General features: G+C 58.5%; 1 protein-coding gene across 1 annotated transcript in view; it reads left to right on the top strand.

Moving 5' to 3' along the window:
• Positions 1 to 20733, top strand: part of TCERG1L (transcription elongation regulator 1 like) — a 173749-nt gene that overhangs the window by 149515 nt on the left and 3501 nt on the right. The window contains exons 9-10 of the mRNA XM_047762464.1: positions 11201 to 11333; positions 18296 to 18385. Coding sequence (XP_047618420.1) covers positions 11201 to 11333; positions 18296 to 18385 — 223 coding nt within the window. The remainder of the gene's footprint in view (positions 1 to 11200; positions 11334 to 18295; positions 18386 to 20733) is intronic.

The following is a 20733-nucleotide window of genomic DNA, read 5'->3' as shown; positions in this document are numbered from 1 at the left end:
GTTGACAAGGGAGAGCTCTGCTCCTTTGAAATGTGCAAAGATGAGGCTAGAAAATGCGGGGGCTCTAAATTAGGAGCCCTGACGCTCCATCTCTACAGGGTCCCCAGACAGCAAGAGAAGGGCCCGCGTTCCCGCTGGGGTCCCCTGGCCGCAGGACGGGGTGTGAGTCCTCGTGGCCCTGGACGTGCACGGGAAGCGAGTTATTACCGTCCACGTACCTTGAAGTTCGTCTTCGCACATAGTTCGTGATTGTAGCTGACCCACTGTTTCTGGAAACCTGCGGTGCTGTAAGCAGTACGAAGTCTGTGCCCCCTGCGTTCGGGGCTCCCAGCGGGGGCGATGCCCGCTGCTGCTGGCGAGAAGGCCGTGTGCACAGGCAGCCCTTTGTCACGGGGTTTTAATTTGCCCTCTTAGATCGAAGCCTACCTACTCCCTGGCATTTGTTTTCTCTTCACTTAGGAATTGCTGAGAGGGGAGGCCAGGTGCCTACACGCACTCTGAGGCCCACGTGTCACACCTCGTAGGACAGCAGGTGTCGTTTCCCGAGTCTGGGGGACAGGCCGAGTTCCCTTTCTCTCTCCGTGAGGCTTTTCACCCACGTGGAGATAAGTCGGAGATCTGACTGTGCGGGGGCCAGGCTGGAGTCCGTGGTGGAGCCCCTGACCTTGGAGGGCCGTCCCCGGTTCTTCTTCATATCTCTCAGCCTGCCTTTCGCTTCCTCTGACCCCGCAGTTCCATGGGTGCTCGGCCTTCAGCTGTGGTCATGGACCCTCAGGCGGGGCGGCCTGGGGCCCGTGCTCGCTGAGACGAGCCTGGCACGGGGAGAGGGGCCTGTTGCGGAATCTCCTTCCCCAAGGGGTCCATTCTGCAGTAGTGAGCGAGCATGCCCGCACGTCCACTGTTTGCTGGGGACCTGGGGCCCCCCAGCCTCTGCCGACCATCTGCGTCCAGCACGGCGCCGCCCACAGGCGACTGTCCCCCACCCGTGGAGCAGCAGCGGCCCTTCCCAAGTGGCGAGAAAGGAGATCCTGTTTTGTCTCCAGCCCTGAGGTTCCAGCCCAGTACCTCACAGCCGCATGGCCCGTGCTGCCGGGGTCTGGGCCCCGCACGTCTGGGAGCTCCCCCAGACCCCGTCTCCCAGGTGGGATGGGGGCCTTCTGCACCGTGTGGGCCGCGTCTCCGGCAGCTGACGGCGCGGAAGAAGGCTCAGGCCCTCGGCAACAGGTCGGGGCCCGGGCGGGCAGGGCGGATGGATGAGCCGCCGTCCCAGGCTGTAACGCTTCCTGCACCCCCGCCCCCGGCCGCCGCGTCCTCTGTCAGCACCCGTGGAACACACGTCACTGCCGCCCTCTGTGTGGGGCCCAGGGGACACACCGTCGGTGGCACCACTTCCTGTCTCGGCGCCTGGCTGAGGCGGCGGCAGGTGGCAGAGCAGTCGGGGGCTCTCGGTGGGCTGCGCTCTCCCCGCCGCCTTGGCGTGGGGCGCCCCACGCCCCACGTGGAGCAGCAGCCCCGCCCCTTGGCACAGGGACCTGCTGCTGTCCCCATACCAGCCCACTGGCTGATTCCCGGGCCCCCCTGGGTGCCCGGCTGTCCTTGTCCTCTGCAGGACAAGCCCGGGTCTCTGCGTGGCTGGAGCAGACGCTGCTGTTCCCGCCGGGTGGGGAGGGTGCAGGGGTCAGGCCTCGGAGAGACCCTTGGGCTCCACGGCAGCCGTGTCCCTGCCCTGCTGCGTCCGTGATAAAGTGGCCGGGCCTCCCACCAGGCCGCATGGACCTCAGGCCCTTGGGAAGGTGACATGCTGCTTGGCTTTTAAGGGATAAGCAGGCAGGCTTTTGACAGGTTTCTTAAGGGGGCCGAGGGGGCGTCCAGGAGGGAGGAGGTGGGAGAGACGGGCTTCCTTCCAGAGGCGGGTCTGCCCTCGGCCCTCCTCCGTGTGGCCGCGTCACTCCGAGCGAGCCGTGAGATCCGGGTTCGCCAGCGGTTCCAGGCACGTCACCATCCCCGGGCGGGGGGAGCATCTTGCACCCCCCCCCCAGGACCCGTGGTCTGTGCAGCCCCCGGGATACGACCGAGCCCCCAGTGGGGGCAGCCTGGCCCCCGTCTCCCGGGAGAAGGCCGCCTTTGCCCTCCTTCGGTAACTACTGCTCATTCACAGTTGAACTGTTCATTCTCACGCCTCCCGCTGGCCGCGAGCTGAGCCTGACCAGGCGGGGACGGGGCGGGAGGGGGCCCTGGCCCAGAGGAGGAGGCGGAGGAGGTTGCCCTGAGCACAGGGAGAAGCCGAAGGGCAGGGCGAGCGTGGAGGCAAGGGCAGCCTGGTGGGCTGCGGAGGCGGTTTCTGGGAAAGCTGAGATCTTAACGGGATGGGGGAGGAGTCTGTCAACACAGCAAGAGTGGCCCGGCGAGAGCAGTGAAGAGGGCAGAGTCGATTTACACAGTTTCAAGTTTTTATTTTTAATTTTTATTTATTTATTTTAGGGCCACATCTGCAGCACATGGAGGTTCCCAGGCTAGGGGTCGAATTGGAGCTATATAGCTGCCAGCCTACACCACAGCCATAGCCACACCAGATCCTTAACCCATTGAGCAAGGCCAGGGATCGAACCTGCGTCCTCATGGATGCCAGTCAGATTCGTTTCTGCTGAGCCATGGCGGGACCTCCAGGTTCAGCTTTTTAGTGTAGAGAAGTTCAGTGTGAACCGCGGAGCAGGCTACTAACCCCCATGGACACATCCCCAGCTTCTGCAGCGACCTCAAGGCCGACACAGTTCACTTTCACAACTCGGATTATTCTGGAACAAGCCCCAGAGCTCACACGCATTTCGTCTGTTAAGTGTACCAGGGCCCATGACTAAGCCATAAGGATTTTTAAAGTATAACCATGGTCACATCTAGGAAAACAAACTGGCGTGCCTGTTAAGAACCCACGTAGTCTCTGAGGATGCGGGTTCTGTCCCTGTCCTTGCTCGGTGAATTAAGGGTTCATTCTGTTAATGTTCGTATGTTAATTACGAATTAATTAGCGTGGGGCATAGGTCGCAGCTGTGGCTCGGGTCTGGTGCTGCCGTGGCTGTGGTGCGGCTCCGATTTGACCCCGCGCACGGGAACCTGTGCATGCTGCAGGCGTGGCCCTAAAAGGAAAGTAAATAAACAAACAACAAATTCCTTAATATCATCAAGTAGCCTCCCAGACATTGTTCACATTCCTCGATTGTTTATGTTCTTTTACAGTTTTATTTTTCAATCGGGATCTCAGGTTTGTGCCTTGTCCTCTGGGGCCCTCTCCTAAGTCTGTTCTAATCTGTAGTCTGTGGGTTTCTTTCTTTCCACCTTTGTTTTTCTTTTTTCTTTTTTTTGGCCACAGCCTTGGCACGTGGAAGTTCCCAGGCCGGGATCGACCCCGTACCCCAGCTCCACCGGTGCCGGATCCCTAACCCAGCACGCCACAGGGGAGCTTCTCTCTTGTGGTTGTTTTTGAAGAAATCAGAATTCTTCTTAGCTGTAGAAGGATAGCCTGACTGCTGGTGTCACTGAATCGCTGTCACGTGGTCTCACCGAGTCTTCTGGCCCCAGAAGGTTCTGTGAGTCCACACTCAGATCAGGAGGCTGTGTCGGGCCGAGGTCGTCAGTGTTTGCGGAGACTCCTTGGGGCACTTGTTGGGTTGCTTCCGTCAGAAAGCGTGTGGTGTCTGGCCGTCCGTCCTTTGTGGCGTGAGCAAGCGACTTGCCCAGATCTTGGGTGTCCAGAAGGATTTTTTTCATGCTAATATTTTAATCATATTATTTCATTTGCAGTTATGACCTTGACTGTTTTTATAAAGGGAAACAAACCCTCGGGAACCATGTGGTTCCCTCAAGTATAGTTCAGGCAAAACACCCAAGATAAAGGCTTGGCTCTGTCCCTTTGATACTGATTTTCCAAATAGCAGGTTGGTTCTCGAGCTGTCTCCGGGGACCAGAACCCATGGTGACTCCCTGGATTTGCACGCCGGTCCGTTTTAGGTTTTTAATTTCAGTCCCCAGAAGACAGAGCCCATCCCGGGTGTGATGCCAGACGCCCACCGACAGCTTTTCCACGCGGAGGCGCTGCTCTCGGGTCGTGTGGCCGTGTGTGCTCTTTCACGGCCCTGGGCTCCTCGCCGGGGACTCCAGGCCACGCTCGGTTCTGCTCCGCCGTCTGCCGGGTCCCCGTTCTGCCTCCCTTCCGTCTCTCCTCTCGCTCTTGGACTTTCCTCCCGTCCTCCGCGCCCCCTGGTCTCAGAGCCTTGCCCGGGGCCTGTGTTCTCCTCGCGTTTGTGCACCTCCTGCTTTCTCCCTCATTTGTAAGGGGCTTTCCCCCTTTTATTTCTAATTTCTTGGATCTCTCTGATGTCTTTTCACACCTTTCTTTGGTCTCAAATCCTTTTTCCCCTGAATTCGTCTATTCTCATGTTTTGCTGCTCTTTCATAGCGCCTCCCGTTTTCTCTGAAAACTTCAGCTCATTTTCGGAGTCCGTAAAACTTGCCTCGGGGTCTCGGGCCGTCTTCTGCCCCGCCTGCCTGTGTGGACACTGCCTCAGTCTCGTGTCCTGTGACGGCGCTGTGGCTCCGGTTCCATTGAAGCCATGCAGGGAGGGGGTCACCACTCGTGGTGTTTGGGCCTGCCCCCCCCCCACTGTCGTGCAGTGCTGGCCTCTGTCCCTCAAGCCCCTTCACTTTCCCAGGGTCACCCCCCTCTCCCTTGCCGGTCTTATCCTATAAGCCTGCACCCGGCTTGTCCAAACCCCGTGGTCACCTTGGCCCCGTCACAGTTTGGAGCCAGGCAGGCCCCCAGCTTCAGTGCCCCCAGCACCCACATCCGCAGCCGCAGTCCAGCGGCTGCCCCTCCCTCTGGGGACATCATGGGCGGGCGGGGCCAGCCGCTGCCCCTGTCTCGGCTTCAGCCGTCTCCGAGGCCCTGAGGCCACTTGCATGTGGGTTCGTGGGTGCCTCACCCTTGGTGTGAGAGGACTTTGTCTGTGGGCTTCTGGATTGTCAGCTCCACCTGCCTTTGCGTGAGGACCTGGGGAGATGAAACCGCTTCCCTCTGCCCTCGCTTTATTTTGCATCGTGAGGCCTGCTTTGTTTTAAACCTTAGATCGGAGTCCTGTCCCTACGGTGTATGTGACTGGGCTGTCACATATCCTCCCGTGTCCCCAAAAGCGCATCTGGAGGCAGCAGGTGGAGGCAGGAGGCTGGTTTGGTTTAGTCGTTCTTGCTGTGATACCTGAGCCATGATGCAGCCTTTGTGAGACGCACCCCACGTCCACAGCCCAAGGGCGTTCCAGCTGGTCCTCAGGGCTGGCAGGGGCGGCTGGAAGCGGCCTGCCAAGGAGACGGGGGGCGCCCTGAGTGAGGGTCCAGGTTTCCGACACAGCCACAGGCGCCCTCCCTGCGTGAGTGTTGAGGCTGAAAACTGGAGAACGCAGATCTTTCCTGGTTTGCCTCGTGTGAGACCATTTGTTCCAACCCACGTGGCGAAATGTCTGAGGCCCCATAAGGCAGAGATTCACAGGAACTCCGATTCCTGCAGAATTTCGTACGTGTCTCCCACCAGATGCCGACCGCAGTGCTTTGATGATCAATTCCTAGCCCTCCGCCCAGAGGAAAGAACCGGCTCCACCCCACCCACCAAATTAAATAGCAGGTGAGACGTCACCCAGCTGAGCAGCCAGCTGGAAGCCGGCCTGGGGAGCGTTCGCGTGGCTGTGCAGAGGCTGCCAGAGACAGTGACGGTCGAGAACTATTACCAGCGTCACCGTCGCCACCGCCACCACCATCACTGTCACCAAGAACAGCACCGCCACAGTTCTCATCACCACCAGCATCACCTCCGCCTCCCCCCGCCACCCCCCTCTCAGAAGGGCCGCTGTGCCGAGGACGCTCCCTCACCACCTCGGGTTCCCCGGCTGGCAGCTGGGGCTGGAAAGCACGGCCACCGCTGGGGCGTGACAAGGACTGAGTGAGGTGCTGCAGGTCAGGTGGGAAGAGGGCTTGCAGAGCTTTCAGCAAACATCAGGCTTCCACTGTCTGCACGTCGGCCCTTAAGCAGCGAGGACTGTCGTCATTTTGACGTCGCAGATGACAGGGTGGCGAGTCGGGGACGTGATGGAAGTCGGCCGGAAGCACAGAGCCCGTGTGCGGGCAAGTCCAGGTTCAAAGACACCTCCGTCCACGTCAGACCTTGAGGTGACAGCGGCCCTGCCTCCTCGCATCAGGCACGGGCGGTGTCCGTCCTGGTCCTCCTCCTCCTTCCCACTTGGAGGGTAAGGAACGTGGGGCTCCGGAGGTTGAAGACAATCCGGAGGAGGGTTTCCGCGAGGCCCGCCCTCCGCGCCTCCGCGCTGCGTGTGCGGCGGCTCCAGACCAGGGCGCGTTTACACCCACAGCCTTGCTTCGCACGTTCCCTTGACGCTCTGCCCAGTGAGGACAGACGCACCCTCCAGGGCTCACGAACACGCTGGGAAAGGCACCTGCGTGGGGCCAAGACAAAGGCTGGGGTGGGGGGGGCGGCGGCTCCCCAGGGTGCCTGAGGGCGGGCAGCCCGTCCCTCTAGAGCGCGAACCTGGAGCTCCCCGCCTGGCATGGGCTCCAGGGCGTTGCAAGACAATCTCAGCCACAAACCAAGTCTCCCAACATTCGTTGACGGCTCTGGGCACCAGCACAGAGCTCAGTGCACGGCCCAGCCCTGATGCCGCCTACGGGGCTCACCTGGCACTTAGAGGAGCAGGTCCAGACAGGCCCCAGCAGCAAGAGCATCGTGCGTCCTGCCTCCAGAGGGCACCTCGCTCTGTGCACATGGTGCACACGGCTCGACCTCCAGGGGCACAGCCAGGTGACCAGGCAGAAGCTCAGCCCAGACCTACAAGTGGACAGGGGCAGAAGAAGCGTGGTGGCCGAGCCCCGAGGATGTGAGAGGGAGCAATGGGGACAGGGTGCGGGCGGGTGGCGGGAGGAGGACCTGCGGAGGGCTGGGTCCTGCCGGGCTGGCCTGGCACTTCTCGTCCACCTCAAGTTCTGCACTCAGGCAGCCGTCCGATCAAGGCCATTTCTCCAGCATCTCCAACAGCACCGCTAGGGAAGCGCCTGCTGGCGAAGCGGATTAAGGACCCGGCATTGTCCCTGCCCTGGCTCGCCTCGCTGCTCCGGTGCAGGTTCAGTCCCTGGCCCAGGACTCCTACTCGCTGTGGGCATGGACAAGAAGAAATGGTACTGCTAGGAGAGGGGGGGGGGAGGGAGGGGGGGGGAGGAAGACGCTGAGCGCGGGCCGCTCGGGAGAGTGACCTGGGTTGTCCCATCCAGTTCTCACGACCCTGCAAGGGCACCCTCGCTGCGACACACGAGGGCACAGGTGTGCACACCAGGTTTGCCCAGTTGAGGCCTGGACCTGACGCCTCCAGCTCTGTGCTCTGAGCCTCGGCCCGTCTGGGTGATGCGACGGTGCCCAGTGCTCAGTGAGCACAGGGTCCAGCCCTGAGGCTGCCTGTGTGTGCGGTTTTCCTCTTATCTGAAGTTTTTGCAGTTAATCTGCAGGCAGATGAGGTTCAAAAATACCACATGGAAGATTCTTGAAGGGAACGGTTCATCGTTTTAAATCTGCGCCGTGCTGCCTGCCCGTCCCGCCGGGGCGGGAGCCCTCCCTCTGTCCAGTGTGTCCCATCCGCTGGTCACTTAGCAGCCGCCTTGGTCGCCAGATCCATTCACGGTCACAGCCTGTGTGCAGGTGACCTTATTTTCTTAACGGTGGCCCCAAAGTGCAGAGCAGTGATGCAGGCGACCTGGATGCGCCCAAGAGGAGGCGGAAGCTGCTCCCCGTGAGCGCAGAGGTGAAGCTTCTCAGCCTCATGAGCACAGAAAACGGATCATGTGCTGAACCCGCTCAGATCTATGGCAAGAACAGATCCACCTGGAAATTGTGAGGAAGGAGAGAGGAATTCATGCTCCGTTGACGTTACACCTCACGCTGCAGTTACAGCTGCGGCGCATGGTGAACTCAAGACAGAAAAGACGTTGAATTTGTCCAGTGAGATTTTGAGACAGAGCACATTGCATGACTTTGATTACCGTGTATTGTTATAAATGTTCTATTTTATCATCAGTTTTCACTGTCTGTCTCTTACTGTGCAAGACATGTGCAGGTCATCATAGCTGCGTATGGAGGGGAAAGCCTGCCGTCTGCGTGTCTGTCTTTAGGAGTCAATACTAACTAGGGCTTCATGCACCCCTGGGGGGCACGGAACACCTCCCCCAGGGCTGAGGGGCCCGCTGTACCGCTAATTGGGTCAATGGGCGGGGCCTCAGATGTGCTGCGATACACGTCCCAGGTGTGCACCTGCTAGGAAACCAGTCGGCCTTCTCCAGCTCCCTCTCCCCACCTCCATGCGTAGGCTGGACAGTAAAAACCACTGTCCTTTGACCTGTATTAGGCAGCGGGTCTGTGGCTGTCATTTCTCTGCCAGAATCACCATTCTGACCTCAGGATGGCTCCCCTGAAAGATGCCAGAGGTGGAGCGAGGTGTGTCTGTGGTCCCGCCCGGCAGATGGGCAGGTGCAGTGGCCCGACTTCCCTCAGCCCAGAGAAACAGATGCAAGTGCGTCGTCCGTGAAAAGACCTCCTGCATGTGGAATTCGGTGGCACCAGGTCTAGTCTGGTGCATTTGCCAGAATACCGTGCTGCCCTGTGTGCATGGCAGGAGTGGAAAACCCTGGTTCTCCAGGTCACCCCCGAGGGACAGACACACCCATGCACACGCCCACCTGTCACGAGGGGCTCATCTGGGCAAACTTAGTGGCAGTTGGAGGGCTGAGGGGAGGGGACAGAATGGTCAGGAGAGGGCGTGGCCACCCTGGTGTCTCTAAGGGGGGGGTTGGGAGGTGGGGGAGCAGGGGGCGTGTGCCCGGCCCCTGGGAGTGAGGAGACCCCAGGCTGCAGCTGTTCCCTGCCCCCCACAGCCAGCGAGGCTTAAGGTACCCAGGGACTGTGCCCCTGGGGACCCTGCCTCTCACCCTCCATACAATTTTGGCTTGAGCTGTTTTTTTTAAATATTAGGAATTAACTTTTTTTGTACCAAAATCATTCAGCTGTGAGAATATTTAAAATATGTTTATCAAGTTTGCACTTGCTCTTCATTGATTCTCACTGAGCTGATAGCTTTGCGATCTGGAGGGCATCCGGTGATTCCAAACAGAATGTTCTGTTGAGTGAGCCGTCACGCGTGACCATCGCAGAGCGCACCAAGTTCGTATTAATCTCACTTCGAGGCACAACAGTGCGAGGCGTGTTTCCACACTTCCGTTTTTAACTAATGAAAATTTATTACAAAGAAACCCTAATTATACCCTTCAGAACGTGATGCAATTGCAAACCCACTGGTAATTTTCTTTTTTCAAAATGCCACATACTCGCATAAGAAGCACAGAATGTAAGCTCTCCTGAAATAGTTGGTCTGTAAATAAGATTCCCTAAGGGGCTGAGCAAGCAGTTTCTTTTCTTTGCCGATTTTGTATGAGGTTGGATTAATCCGTGTCAGAGCCCTGATGCATGAAAACCCTTCTTAGGCGTAGAGCGTGGTATCTTCTCAGCACAGCCCCAAATTGGTACCTAACGTATTGTCACAGTACCCTGGACAAACACAGGTGCAACGGGTTGTTGTTTTGTTTTGTTTTTTTTCTTTTCTTCTTTTTAGGGCCGAACCTGCAGCATATAGAGGTTCCCAGGCTAGGGGTCAAATCAGAGCTACAGCTGCCGGGCTGCACCACAGCCACAGCAACACCAGATCTGAGCCACAGCTGCGACCTACACCACAGCTCACAGCAACGCGAGGCCAGTGATTGAACCCGAATCGTCATAGACATTAGTTGGGTTCTTAACCTGCTGAGCCGCAGTGGGAACTCTGCCCTGATGTTAAGTGACTGTATGACCTTGAATGGTGCGTCTCCTTCTTCCCAAATGTGGGACTCATTCGTGCCCAGGCTTCTCTTTGTACCTCCTGGAACACTTCCCAGTGGTGACGGCCACAAGTGGCTCCAGACACTGTCAAGCGCCCCGGAGCAGGTCCCCCGGAGAGAGCCTTGGTCTTGACCTACGGCAGAAAGCGTGGATGAGGCCACTTGGACCTGCCTCTCCCGGGCTGAGGCTGGGCTTGCGAGGGAGCAGGGAAGCGCCTGCTGTGTGAGTGCCCGTGCGCTGCCCTCTGGCCCCCGAGCACTCAGGACGCGTCCAGGACGCAGGAGGCACGAAGTCACGTGCTCCCAGCGGGCTTCCCATGACAGTCGCTGGCCTCATGGGGCCTTGAGCCATCAGAGAGGCGGCCTGTGGAAAGGGTCTGTGCATCACAGCTGAGCAGGGCCGGGTCCCCGAGGAGGGTCGGGCAGGAGAGCGACCGTGTCTGCATTTGGCCAGCTGTCTTCTTGCAGCAGCAAACGTCAAGGTGTCTCATTCGGAGGTGTTCCAGATGCTTCCAGCATGAGTGCAGAGTCATGAGGAGGTCTATCGCATGGCTGGTTAAATAAAATCATGCTTCCACCAGGCCTGCCTCCCCACGCTGGGCCCCGCGTCCTCCTGTCCCGTGTTGGCCCTTGGCTGAGGCCAGCCCGGGGCTGGAGGAGGGATGGACTCGGGGCTCAGGGGCCCAGCTCCCCGGCCTGTGCGGGTCCCCAGGGTGTGGTCCCGCCCCTCCCCCAGTCCCACCCCCTGGTCAGGGCAGCTCCCTTTCAGGTTAGGCCTCAGGACAGTGTCTTCCGCCCCTGAGTGGTGACAGAGAGGCTCCCAGCTGTCTTCCATGCGTTTGTGCAGAATAAAGCCATCTCTGCAAACCAGCAGGGAACCAGGTCTCTGCTCCTGCCATCTGTTCCAGGGGCAGGTCCCCTCCGTCCCCTCAGGTGACCGCGCTTCTGGCAGTGAAAGCTCTCAGTCTCCTGCTGGGCGCCCTCTGCCCTCCGGCTCCCTCCCGCTGTGCCCTCCTGTTAGGGCTTCAGTCTCACTCCGTCCCAGAGGCTGCAGAGCCGTTTGCCTCCCGGGAGGAAAAGTCTGCGCTGCGCCAGGCCGACTGTCCAGGGCGCAGTGGAGCTCCGAGGACCTTTGCTTCCTAAGAGTCCCCTGGAGAATTTAAAAGCTTGCCGTGAAAGGCAGTCCAGTCCCCAAGGTCACGTTTAACTCTCTGTGTCCTGTGCCCTGAAGGACGGAAGGCCACATGAGTCCCGGGCCCGAGGCGGCGGGGAGCGGGGACACGGGCACCAAGACGCCACCCCAGATCCTTCTGCCCCTGGAGGAGCGGGTGACCCACTTCCGAGACATGCTTCTGGAGAGAGGGGTAAGGAGCTGGACGGGCAGCCGGGGGGCCATCCCTCGGGCGCAGGGCCCTTGCCCTTCCTCACCGAGCCGCAGGTCCGGCTGGGTGAATCCAGGGGCCAGGCGACCTGAGGCCAAAGCAAGTGTCAAGGAGCCCTGCCCCGCGTCCTGAGGGAAAGCGGGCTGCAAAGGTGTGACGGCACCAGGGCAGCGGGATCCACTGCTGGTGGGAGGGGCTGGGGGGTCCCAGGTGCAGGTCTCTTGGGGGGGACGGCCATTGGCATCGTGCAAAGAAAGCGCCCGTGCTAATGACGTTCCTTCTGGAGCCAGGCCAGCTTCCAGGGTCCCCACTCCCTCTGGTGCCCTCAGGAAGGGGCGGTCACACCTGTGGATTTGTCCAGAGGCTTTTAGATGACCAGGGTGCTTCAGTCATGGGTCACTGCTGAATCTCCATTTGAATTGAGGGGAGACATTTTATAATGGATTCTCCTTCCAGTGACTTTCATTTCCCGCTTTGGCTTTTGGGGATAAAATGAGCCTGCTAACAACCATTTAACTCAGCCCAGTGGGATTTCTCCTCCAAAGGAGACTGCAGGCAGAAGGCAGCGACTGGAACCTGTGTGCTGAGCACTGTCTCGAGCGCTGGAAGCGGCCTGGGGACTCGCAAAGCAAAGCCTCTCTGCAGTCAGCACCCACCCAGGGTGCTTCCTGCTTGGCCCTCCCGGAGCAGGTGCAGCTGGGAACCTGTGGAGAGAGAGCAAGGGGTGGTCCTGGCTTCCCCAGAGCGGGGGACTGAGCAGCGCTCGTCAGGGTCGGGGTCGGGGGCGAGGCCTTGGGGCTGCAGGGGAACAGCAGGTGCGGTGCCAGCTCTTAAGGTGGGAAGTAAGAGGACCTCAGCCACCCCCGTGGGAGGCCTTTTTCCTTCACACCGGGAATGTTCACGCACGCACCACCTTGTCTGGAGACTCCCTCAGAAGTAAGACAGGGCCCCTGGTGCAGGGCCTGGGAAAGGAAAGTGGCCCTGGGGCCTCAGAGCTGCAATGCAGGGTGTTAGGCCTAAATTCCCACGTGTGCAGAACCAGCCGGGAGCTGAGAATGGGACCAGCACCGACACACAGCGTGCCCAGGCGTTGTTCCTGGTACAGATGGAGGGTGCGCTTTAAAAAAAGGCAGACTTTTGGAGTTCTCCTGCGGCCCAGCGGGTTAAGGCTCTGGCCTTGTCACCGCAGCAGCTCGGGCCACTGCTGTGGGACGGGTTCAATCCCTGGAACTGCCACACGCTGCAGGTGAGGCCAAGAAGACAAGACAAAACCACAGCAGACGCAGTTTGAAGACTACAGTTATTAGGCTAAAGGGCTATTTTTCAAAACTCCCTCCACATGCAGATTTCTCTTTTTCAAGCTGTAGAGATGATTTGATTAAAGACATCCTGCGGGATGCAATGGGCTTTGAAACAATTGATGCTTCTTTTTCTTTTTCTTTTTTTTTTTGTCTTTTTTTTTTTTCCTAGGGCGGCACCCCCAGCATATGGAGGTTCCCAGGCTTGGGGTCTCATCGGAGCTGCAGCTGCTGGCCTACCCCAGAGCCACAGCAATGCGGGATCTGAGCCACATCTTCGACCCACACCACAGCTCATGGCAACGCTGGATCCTTAACCCACTGAGCGAGGCCAGGGATCGAACCCGCAACCTCATGGTTCCTAGTTGGATTCGTTAACCATTGCGCCACGACGGGAACTCCTGAAACAACTGATGCTTCCCTGTGAGGTGTGTCTGCATGGTTTTATCTCTGTGTGTTGGGTGTGTGAGGAGCAGTGTGTGTGGGCTTCCGTGTGCTGTGTGGTCCCCGCCGCCCGCACCCACAGCAGGCACCACACGGTGATGGGAAACCTCCCCCTCTGCCCGTCGTGCTGCCCTGCTGGCCCCGTTCTGCTCTCCACTCGGCTCAGCCCCCCTTCAACGGCAGAGACGCGCCAGCAAAGCAGGCCTTGCCCCAGCTCAGGCGAGGAGACCGGGAAGCAGGGGAGCTCGCAGCCCTGGCCGCCCCGGCCCCGGAGCAGTGGTCCACTGGCTGCATTTCCTTCTCCAGCCGCCCTGGGAGGACCTGGCCCTCGGTTCCATTTAGATGCCGTCCCTGCCATGTGAGGGGGCCGTTTGTTCTGTGCCTCCGGACTGGCCTCGTGGTCCTGGAAGCCGGAAACCCCTGGTGGCCGCTCTGAGCTGTCTTATCAGCCTCCCCCTGGCCCCATCCCCCTGCTCCCAGCTGACACACGAGCCACACAACTGCTCTGTGTCCTCCAGCGTCACCAAGTCACCGCCACACCTCTCGACTGCAGGGGTGGGGACGGTGCAGGAACCGTTCTGATTCGGGGCGTCTGAGGCACCTGGCCAGTCTCTTCCGGCAGAATTAACTGGAATCTGTGACCGGGCCCCTGAGACGTGACAACACGAAGAGCACTTGAGAAAACCCCTCATCTTAGCGTCTGCGTGTCCACCTCTGGATTTTGGAAACCAGCCCAGCCGACCTTCCCAACACGGCAGCAAACTAACCTCCGCGGAGACCAGGGCCACGGGAGGCACCGCGCCGTCCTTGCCAAGGATGCTGCCGTCCCCGCAAGGTCCCCGGGGCCTCGGTTGAGGGGTTTTACCAAGGAGGCTTCCGGTGGGTTCTCACCTCATCGAGTGGGGGCTCCGCTCAGCCTCCGGCTCTTAGGTACTTGGTAGGAGAATCAGCAGAAGCAACACGGGAACGTCCGGCGGTGTTCTGGATTTTCTCTGGGAGAGGGAGGTGGGGTGGGGGGTGAGCCTAGATCCCCATCTTACAAGGATTTCGGGAGAAGCCCACGCGCAGCTCCTGAGTTACAAAGACCACCCGGAGGCCCCGCGATGTCATAAAGCAGCGCGGGCCTTTATGCCGCTGGGACTTTATAAAGTGAGCCGCCAGTTTATGAGCCCCTCACGCTCAAGAGGATTTGATGGCTAAGCCCGTCAGACTTCCAGTTGCTTAAAAACGAGGCTGGAAAGGTCGCCGTGTTCATGGACTGAGTGATTAATTCGATTTTTTATTGCATTCTTCATTCAGCGTCTCCGCTCGGAAATTCATGCACTTGTGTGCTGACCCCGTCAGGGTGTGTGCAGTTCCGGGGGGCGGGAGGGGCGCGGTTTGGCGCCTCCCCTGGGGACTGCAGCCTGGGGAGGGGGCCTTTGGGTTTGCGGGTTTGTAATGCGTCGGGGGAAGTTTTTGCTTTTACATGCTGCCATCAAAAATGTTTTGCTGAGGTTTACAGTAACATTTTAAAATGGCTTAAAAGGAGAAAACAAGAGTTCCCGTCGTGGCGCAGTGGTTAACGAATCCAACTAGGAACCATGAGGTTGCGGGTTCGGTCCCTGCCCTTGCTCAGTGGGTTAAGGATCCGGCGTTGCCCTGAGCTGTGGTGTAGGTTGCAGACGCGGCTCGGATCCCGCGTTGCTGTGGCTCTGGCGTAGGCTGGTGGCTACAGTTCCGATTCAACCCCTAGCCTGGGAACCTCCATATGCCGCGGGAGTGGCCCAAGAAATAGCAAAAAGACAAAAAAAAAAGAAGAAAAGAAAACAGCATACAAAATTTTAACTTAGATGGAACCTTATGAAATGGACTATGTTAAAAAACATTGGTTCAGCCGTGGTCCACTACAGTTGCCTCTTGGCTCTATGGTAAAAATTTTTATTTGGGCTGCTTTACAATCTATTTAAAAAAAAAAAAAGACCGGAAGGCAAGGCACCCACTGATGATACATGTCCCTCAGGGTAGGACTTCAGGCGCTTTCTTAAAATCTATATTCTTTGTATTTTGCAAATTTTCTGTAATGAGCAGGCCTCCTTTTATAACACAGTTTTATTTGATGGTGTGCTCTGTGAGATGCTGAAGAGTCGTCACAGGAACACGAAGCAGATGAGCTTCCCAGGGAGGCAGACTGACCTCAGGGAGACGATGCCTCAGGTGTCCAGGGCTCAAGAGCTACAGCGCAGGCGCCTCACCTCCAGGACCAGCACACCTGTGACAGGTGTACCTGTACGTGAGGATGACCAAGCCCCTCCCCCCACCGGGTCCTGGCCCCAGAGCCACTACAATTGCAGAGGGAAAGCCGCTTGTGCATCGAGGGACGGCACCAGCTGTGACCCCGCTGGGAGGTCACGGGAGAAGGTGCAGCTGCCAGCCGGCGGGAAGACACCTGGAGAGAGCCCTGCCTCCTGCCTCACTTGGACCAACTCTGCACCGCCAACCTCGCGGTCACCGCCTGTCCCAGCTCAGAGGGTGTGCCGTCGGCGAATTGCTCCTTCCAACACGGACTCGGATCCACACTCCACAGTCCCCTGCACGGCCGGCCCCTGTGCCGCTCAGTCTCCCCAAGGCCACCCACTGCCCGGGAGCTGGCGCAGGGGCCCCCGCAGAGGGGCCCCAGGGGGCTGGAGTCAACATCAATGGTCCTGGAAAGTCTTTTCCTGGCCCCTGGGAAAGCTGCACCTGTGTTTCCGAGGGAGCGGCCTTCAATAAAACGTCTTTAAGGCACTTATCTAAACAGATGGGGTTAAATGAATAATCTGCTATTCAATTAATCCTGCCCCTTTATAGACGGAAGTTTAAAGAAAGCTCTATTGTGGTTTATGCGAGTGAAACAATATAAAAGCAAAACCTTGCCCTGACGTATTGAAAAACCCGCAAACCCAAAGGCCCCCTCCCCAGGCTGCAATCCCCAGGGGAGGCGCCAAACCGCGCCCCCTCCCAAACTCCCGGAACTGCACACACCCTGACATCCCCTCCCTGCGGTACCCAGAGCTTAGGCCCTGGCTCCTGCGAGCACCGGCCTCCTTCCCTTCCTCTCCACACAGGGCCCTGGTCCCCGCAGGTCTGGGGCTGTCCTGCACATCTGCTCCGACGTGCATTGGCCTCTTCCCAGCCCGCGGAGCCTCCTTCACCCCTGAAACCCCCAGGTCCCCAAACTTCCCGAGCCTGGCCTTGGCTCCACAGCAGCACCCCCAGCACACTCTCCCAGGCCCCTTCATGGGTCAGGTTCCAGCATCGCCAGCGATCGAGACACAGCTCCTCCCCGGGCTGGATGCCTTCTCTGTGTCCCTGGCTCCTGGACACATCTGGGGTGCGGGCACCAGGGCCCTTCAGGAAATCGAGAGTTGACGTTGACCTCACCTGGACCATGGGCCTCCTGACCTCAGTGGCTTTGCCTTGTTTGCTCTGAGTCTTCGGCACCCAGCTTGGGGCCTGAGGCATGGTCAGTATTTAGTCAGTGTTTTCAAATGAAGGAGCTGTTTCTGGATGATTCCACCATTTCTCTGCTCCATCAGCTGGGAAAGTCTGGACGCCATGCCACCCCGGATCTCGGGCCCGATACCTTCCCCGGTACAAGGGGCCAGGGCTTCTCGGAGAATTCTGATTCCAGGGCCAAGGCAGGAGAAGTAGGAGCTGAGCCTGACACATCTCGAAGGTCCCAAAACCCAACTGTGGGGGGACCTCCCACGGACGCTGGAGCCGCCGCCACAGCTCCCTGAGGCCAAACCTGGAGGGATTTGAGCACCGGAATCCGTAAAGTCGAATTAGACTGTAACCCACAGAAGGAAATGAGTGTCCCTGAGTCTCCTCTGATTTAGTTGGATGATGGGACCAGCGAGTACATTAGGAGACCGGGCGACTGTCCCATCCGGAAGAATTCCAAGGCGTTCACCCCCATCTCCAGAGGCGGGCCAGACCCTTAAGTGTGGGCCTCACAGAGTCACTTCCCTCCAAAGGAGGTGAAACGGGGGAAAGAGGAGTGAATTCATGGAGAAGAGCCCCGGCAAAGCCTCCTCAGACACAAGCCGGATCCTCAGCCCAATGTGCCACAGCGGGAGCTCTGACGAGCGTTTACGCTGGTGCGCTCTGACCGCAGCCGGGGATCCAGGCCAACAGCAGCTGTGACAGGTCCCGTGGGTGGGCTGTGACGAGACGGGCACCTTCCCCTGTGGCTCCCTCCCCAAACACCCCAGCTCACCCACGAGGAGAACTGGGGCAGATCCCAACTGGGGACGCGTCCCCAAACACCTGGCCAGCAGTCCTCAGCACTGCCAGGTCATCCGATCAAGGAGAGAGAAACCGCACAGCCCAGGAGAGCCCAAGCTCACGGGAGGCGGATGTCGCATGGCGCCCTGGGTGGGGTCCTGGCACAGGTGCCAACCAGGTAGAAACGGAAGAACCCTGGGTAAGGCGTGGGCTCCTGCGAAGAGTCATGTGGGCAAGTGAGGCTCAGGTGCTGATGGCAGAGGAATTAGGCGTGGGGTCGACGGTAGCTTCACAGTCTTGCACATTTTCTGTGGATGTAAGCTCTTGTCAGAGTTCCTGCTGTGGCGCATTGGGCTGAGGATCCATCCGGCTTGTGTCTGAGGAGGCGGCTGCTTAAGGAACTGGCGTTGCCAGGTCGCAGCCCCGGCCTGGATCCAGTCCCTGGCCCAGGAAATTCCATGTGCCACGGGTGCGGCCTAAAAAGAAAAAGATAAAATAAACGGTTCTAAAGGAAGTAGTTGTTTTTTTTAAAAAAAAAAAAAACCTGCCAAAAATAGCCTTAAATGTTGATTAGAAATCACTTAAAGTTGTGCTAAACTCTGACTCTCCCGACTAGAGCCTCCGGTGTCCTGAATATTTTCACCAGCGTCATTTCTCCTCTTACAGCTTGGCGTTTCCGAGTGTCCCAGCGGCAAATATCACTGGGGCTTTAGATCAGGGCACAAGGCCCTGGAAGGCATCCAGGGAAGAAATAGTGTCGTGAGTCCAGAAATTAAATTTTCTGATGCTCTAAAGATTGATTTTCCTAGAAGTTTGGCTCGCGTAACGCTTTTAAACAACACGGCGTCCCTGACGCCGGCGTCTTGGTGCCGTTTCTCCCCATCGAGCGTTTCCGTGCGACTCCAGGCTCAGCAGTAGATGCTAAAAGCAACGCTGTTGAATGTCTTTCCTCAGGTGTCCGCGTTTTCTACCTGGGAGAAAGAATTGCATAAAATCGTGTTTGATCCGCGCTATCTCCTGCTAAACTCCGAGGAGCGGAAACAGGTAAGACGGGAGGTCCGGGCCGGCCTCAGGGACCCGGCGTGAGGGACGTGGCGCGAGGGGGACGCGCCATCCCGAGGTCCCTCGCTGCCGGCGGGGACGCCGGGAGGACAGCCTGTGGGCTTGTGGACCGCACGCGCTCCGGGTGCAGGGAACCTGGTCACTGTCGTCAGGGAGCCACCCGCTCGTGGCCTGTGAGACAAATGCTCACATGCAAAGACGGAAACTCAACTTCGGCAGCACGGCCCCTCCTAGATGACTGGTGGAAAGATCTTAGATAACAACGCACTCTTTCGTCATAGTGATGATAGTGAGAGGGGTGCAGGGAGCAGTTACAGCGTGCGTAAAGGATGGATGCTTCTAGAAAACAGCCCCAGAAAGCAAGAATGGACTCGAGGTAGCTGACCTGGAGGTCATTTTCCAGGACACTTGACAAGGGTCTCCCCTGGCTTGTTGACAAGTGACGTCACGGAGGCAATAACGTCTCCCAGTTACGCAGTCGGATGGTGGGACAGGTTGTGCTGACTGGCGGGGAGGGGCTGGTGCTGTGATGGCTGAGCTTTCGCAGCCTCGTTGGGATCTGGTGGTTCCTGGGGCCCATCTGAGAGGGGCCCTGAGATGAACTCTGGAAGGATCCAGATTCTGGGTCTGCATCTCCGGTTCCTGCCCTGTCGTGTTCCTCCCTCCCTCCACCCTCTGAACCCAGAAGGATGCACGTGGAACGTGGGTGGTCCGAGTCCCTGCTGAAGACAGAAGCCCCACGAGAGTCGAGAGTCGTCTCCAGGCCTCGGGTTAAATGCCTGGTTCCTAAGAGAACGCCGACCCCTGCAGTGCAGCGGTGTTGTCGTTTCTGTGCGACGTGGCTGAAGCCGAGTGGGTGAGGGAACCAGTGCCTGGGCCCCATTCAGAAAGCAAGTCCTCGTGACAAGTGGCTGGGGCTGGTGAGCCCCAGTCCTGGCATCTGAGCGGGACCTGCTATCCCAGGGCGTTTGTGGGGACACCGAGGCACCCGCCCCCGTGCGTGTGCATCCATCCTTCTGTGGGGTGAGCAGGGGTCCAGGCTGCTGCTCGGACCTGTTTCCCTGGCAGCAAAGCGCCCACTTTCTTCCATGGAGAGGTAATGGCCCGTGCTCTCCCTTTTAAAAAGTCTCTCCTCACTTTGAGTAAAACGGGTGTAATTTGTTAAAGAGGAGAAAAAACCTGTGACATTAAATGTCAGCAGCATAAATAAAGCAGAGGGAAGAGGGGACGGGGTTAGAGGATCCATGGTTCTAGGGAGAGAGGAGAGCAGCTGGGTCTCTCCTGCCAGCTCTGACCCCACTGCCATCCGGAGTCTCCATCCAGATTGAAAATTAATAGAGCAAAACTCCGACTAATGATGGGGCCACGCGTCTTTGGATGGAAACCCTGCAGTCACCTTTATTATGAGCCTAAATTCTGAGACCCGAAGAGCTTCCTTACCACTTGCCTTGAAGGTGAGATAAGCCGATCATATTCTCACTTAAATACAGACGCATGTGCTCCATCTCAGTCCTGTTCCTGAATATTTCATTTCTCTGATGATTCTTCAGGAGGCACGTAGCATTTTGTATTTACGATCCTATAAAGACTTTTGCCGTCGCTGAAATGGAATCTGAAACCATCAGGCAGAACCAGAGGAGGCCTCTTCTGCCCGGGAAGTGATGGAGGCCGTGACCGGCCACGTGGTCTCTTCCCGGCCACGTCCTCCGCTGGGATGCCCGAGACCCCCTGAGCGCTGGGGCCACGTCCAGGGCCTGCGGTGGCCAGCCGCTCGGTCGGCACAGACCTGCCATTTACTGGCCTTCCAGGAGCAGACGTGGGCTTTTAATGGTCTCTCCCTGTGTTCACGTCCACGTCTAACGTGTCTTGAGGCGTGGAGAACGTGGGGAGTGGAACTGCTGCCTTCGCTCCCTGGGGGCTTTCGTCTCCGAGTGACAGTGTGCTGATGTCAGCACAGTCGTTGGTCTTGGTCTCACCCAGGGAGGACCCTCTGGTCGGCTGCAAGGAGGGAGGCCCCGGTGCTGCTGGTGCCCAAGAGTGGCTTCCAGGCGGGGGGGTTGTCTACCGGCCACTGTCGGTATCCCTCGGGGTCGGGAGAGGGTTTTCCTGTCCATGTTCAGAGGCCTCTTCTGGTCAGGCTGGGAGCGGGAGTGCGGGGCCTGGGGGTCAGGCCCTCCCTGGCTGTTTCCACAGTGCCCAGGAGAGACTCGCCTTGTTCACAAGGGCCCCTGGGGAACCAGAGCCGCGTTCCTAAGTGGGTATTTGGAGATCAGGGTGTGGGAAATCAGAGATGCGGGATTGACCTTTTTTTCGCTGGTTTAAAATCACTT

This window comes from Phacochoerus africanus, chromosome 15 (assembly GCF_016906955.1).
Source record: "Phacochoerus africanus isolate WHEZ1 chromosome 15, ROS_Pafr_v1, whole genome shotgun sequence".
Taxonomy (NCBI): Eukaryota; Metazoa; Chordata; class Mammalia; order Artiodactyla; family Suidae; genus Phacochoerus; species Phacochoerus africanus.
The sequence above is the reverse complement of the archived record's forward strand: the minus strand, read 5'-3'. Positions and strand labels throughout refer to the sequence as shown.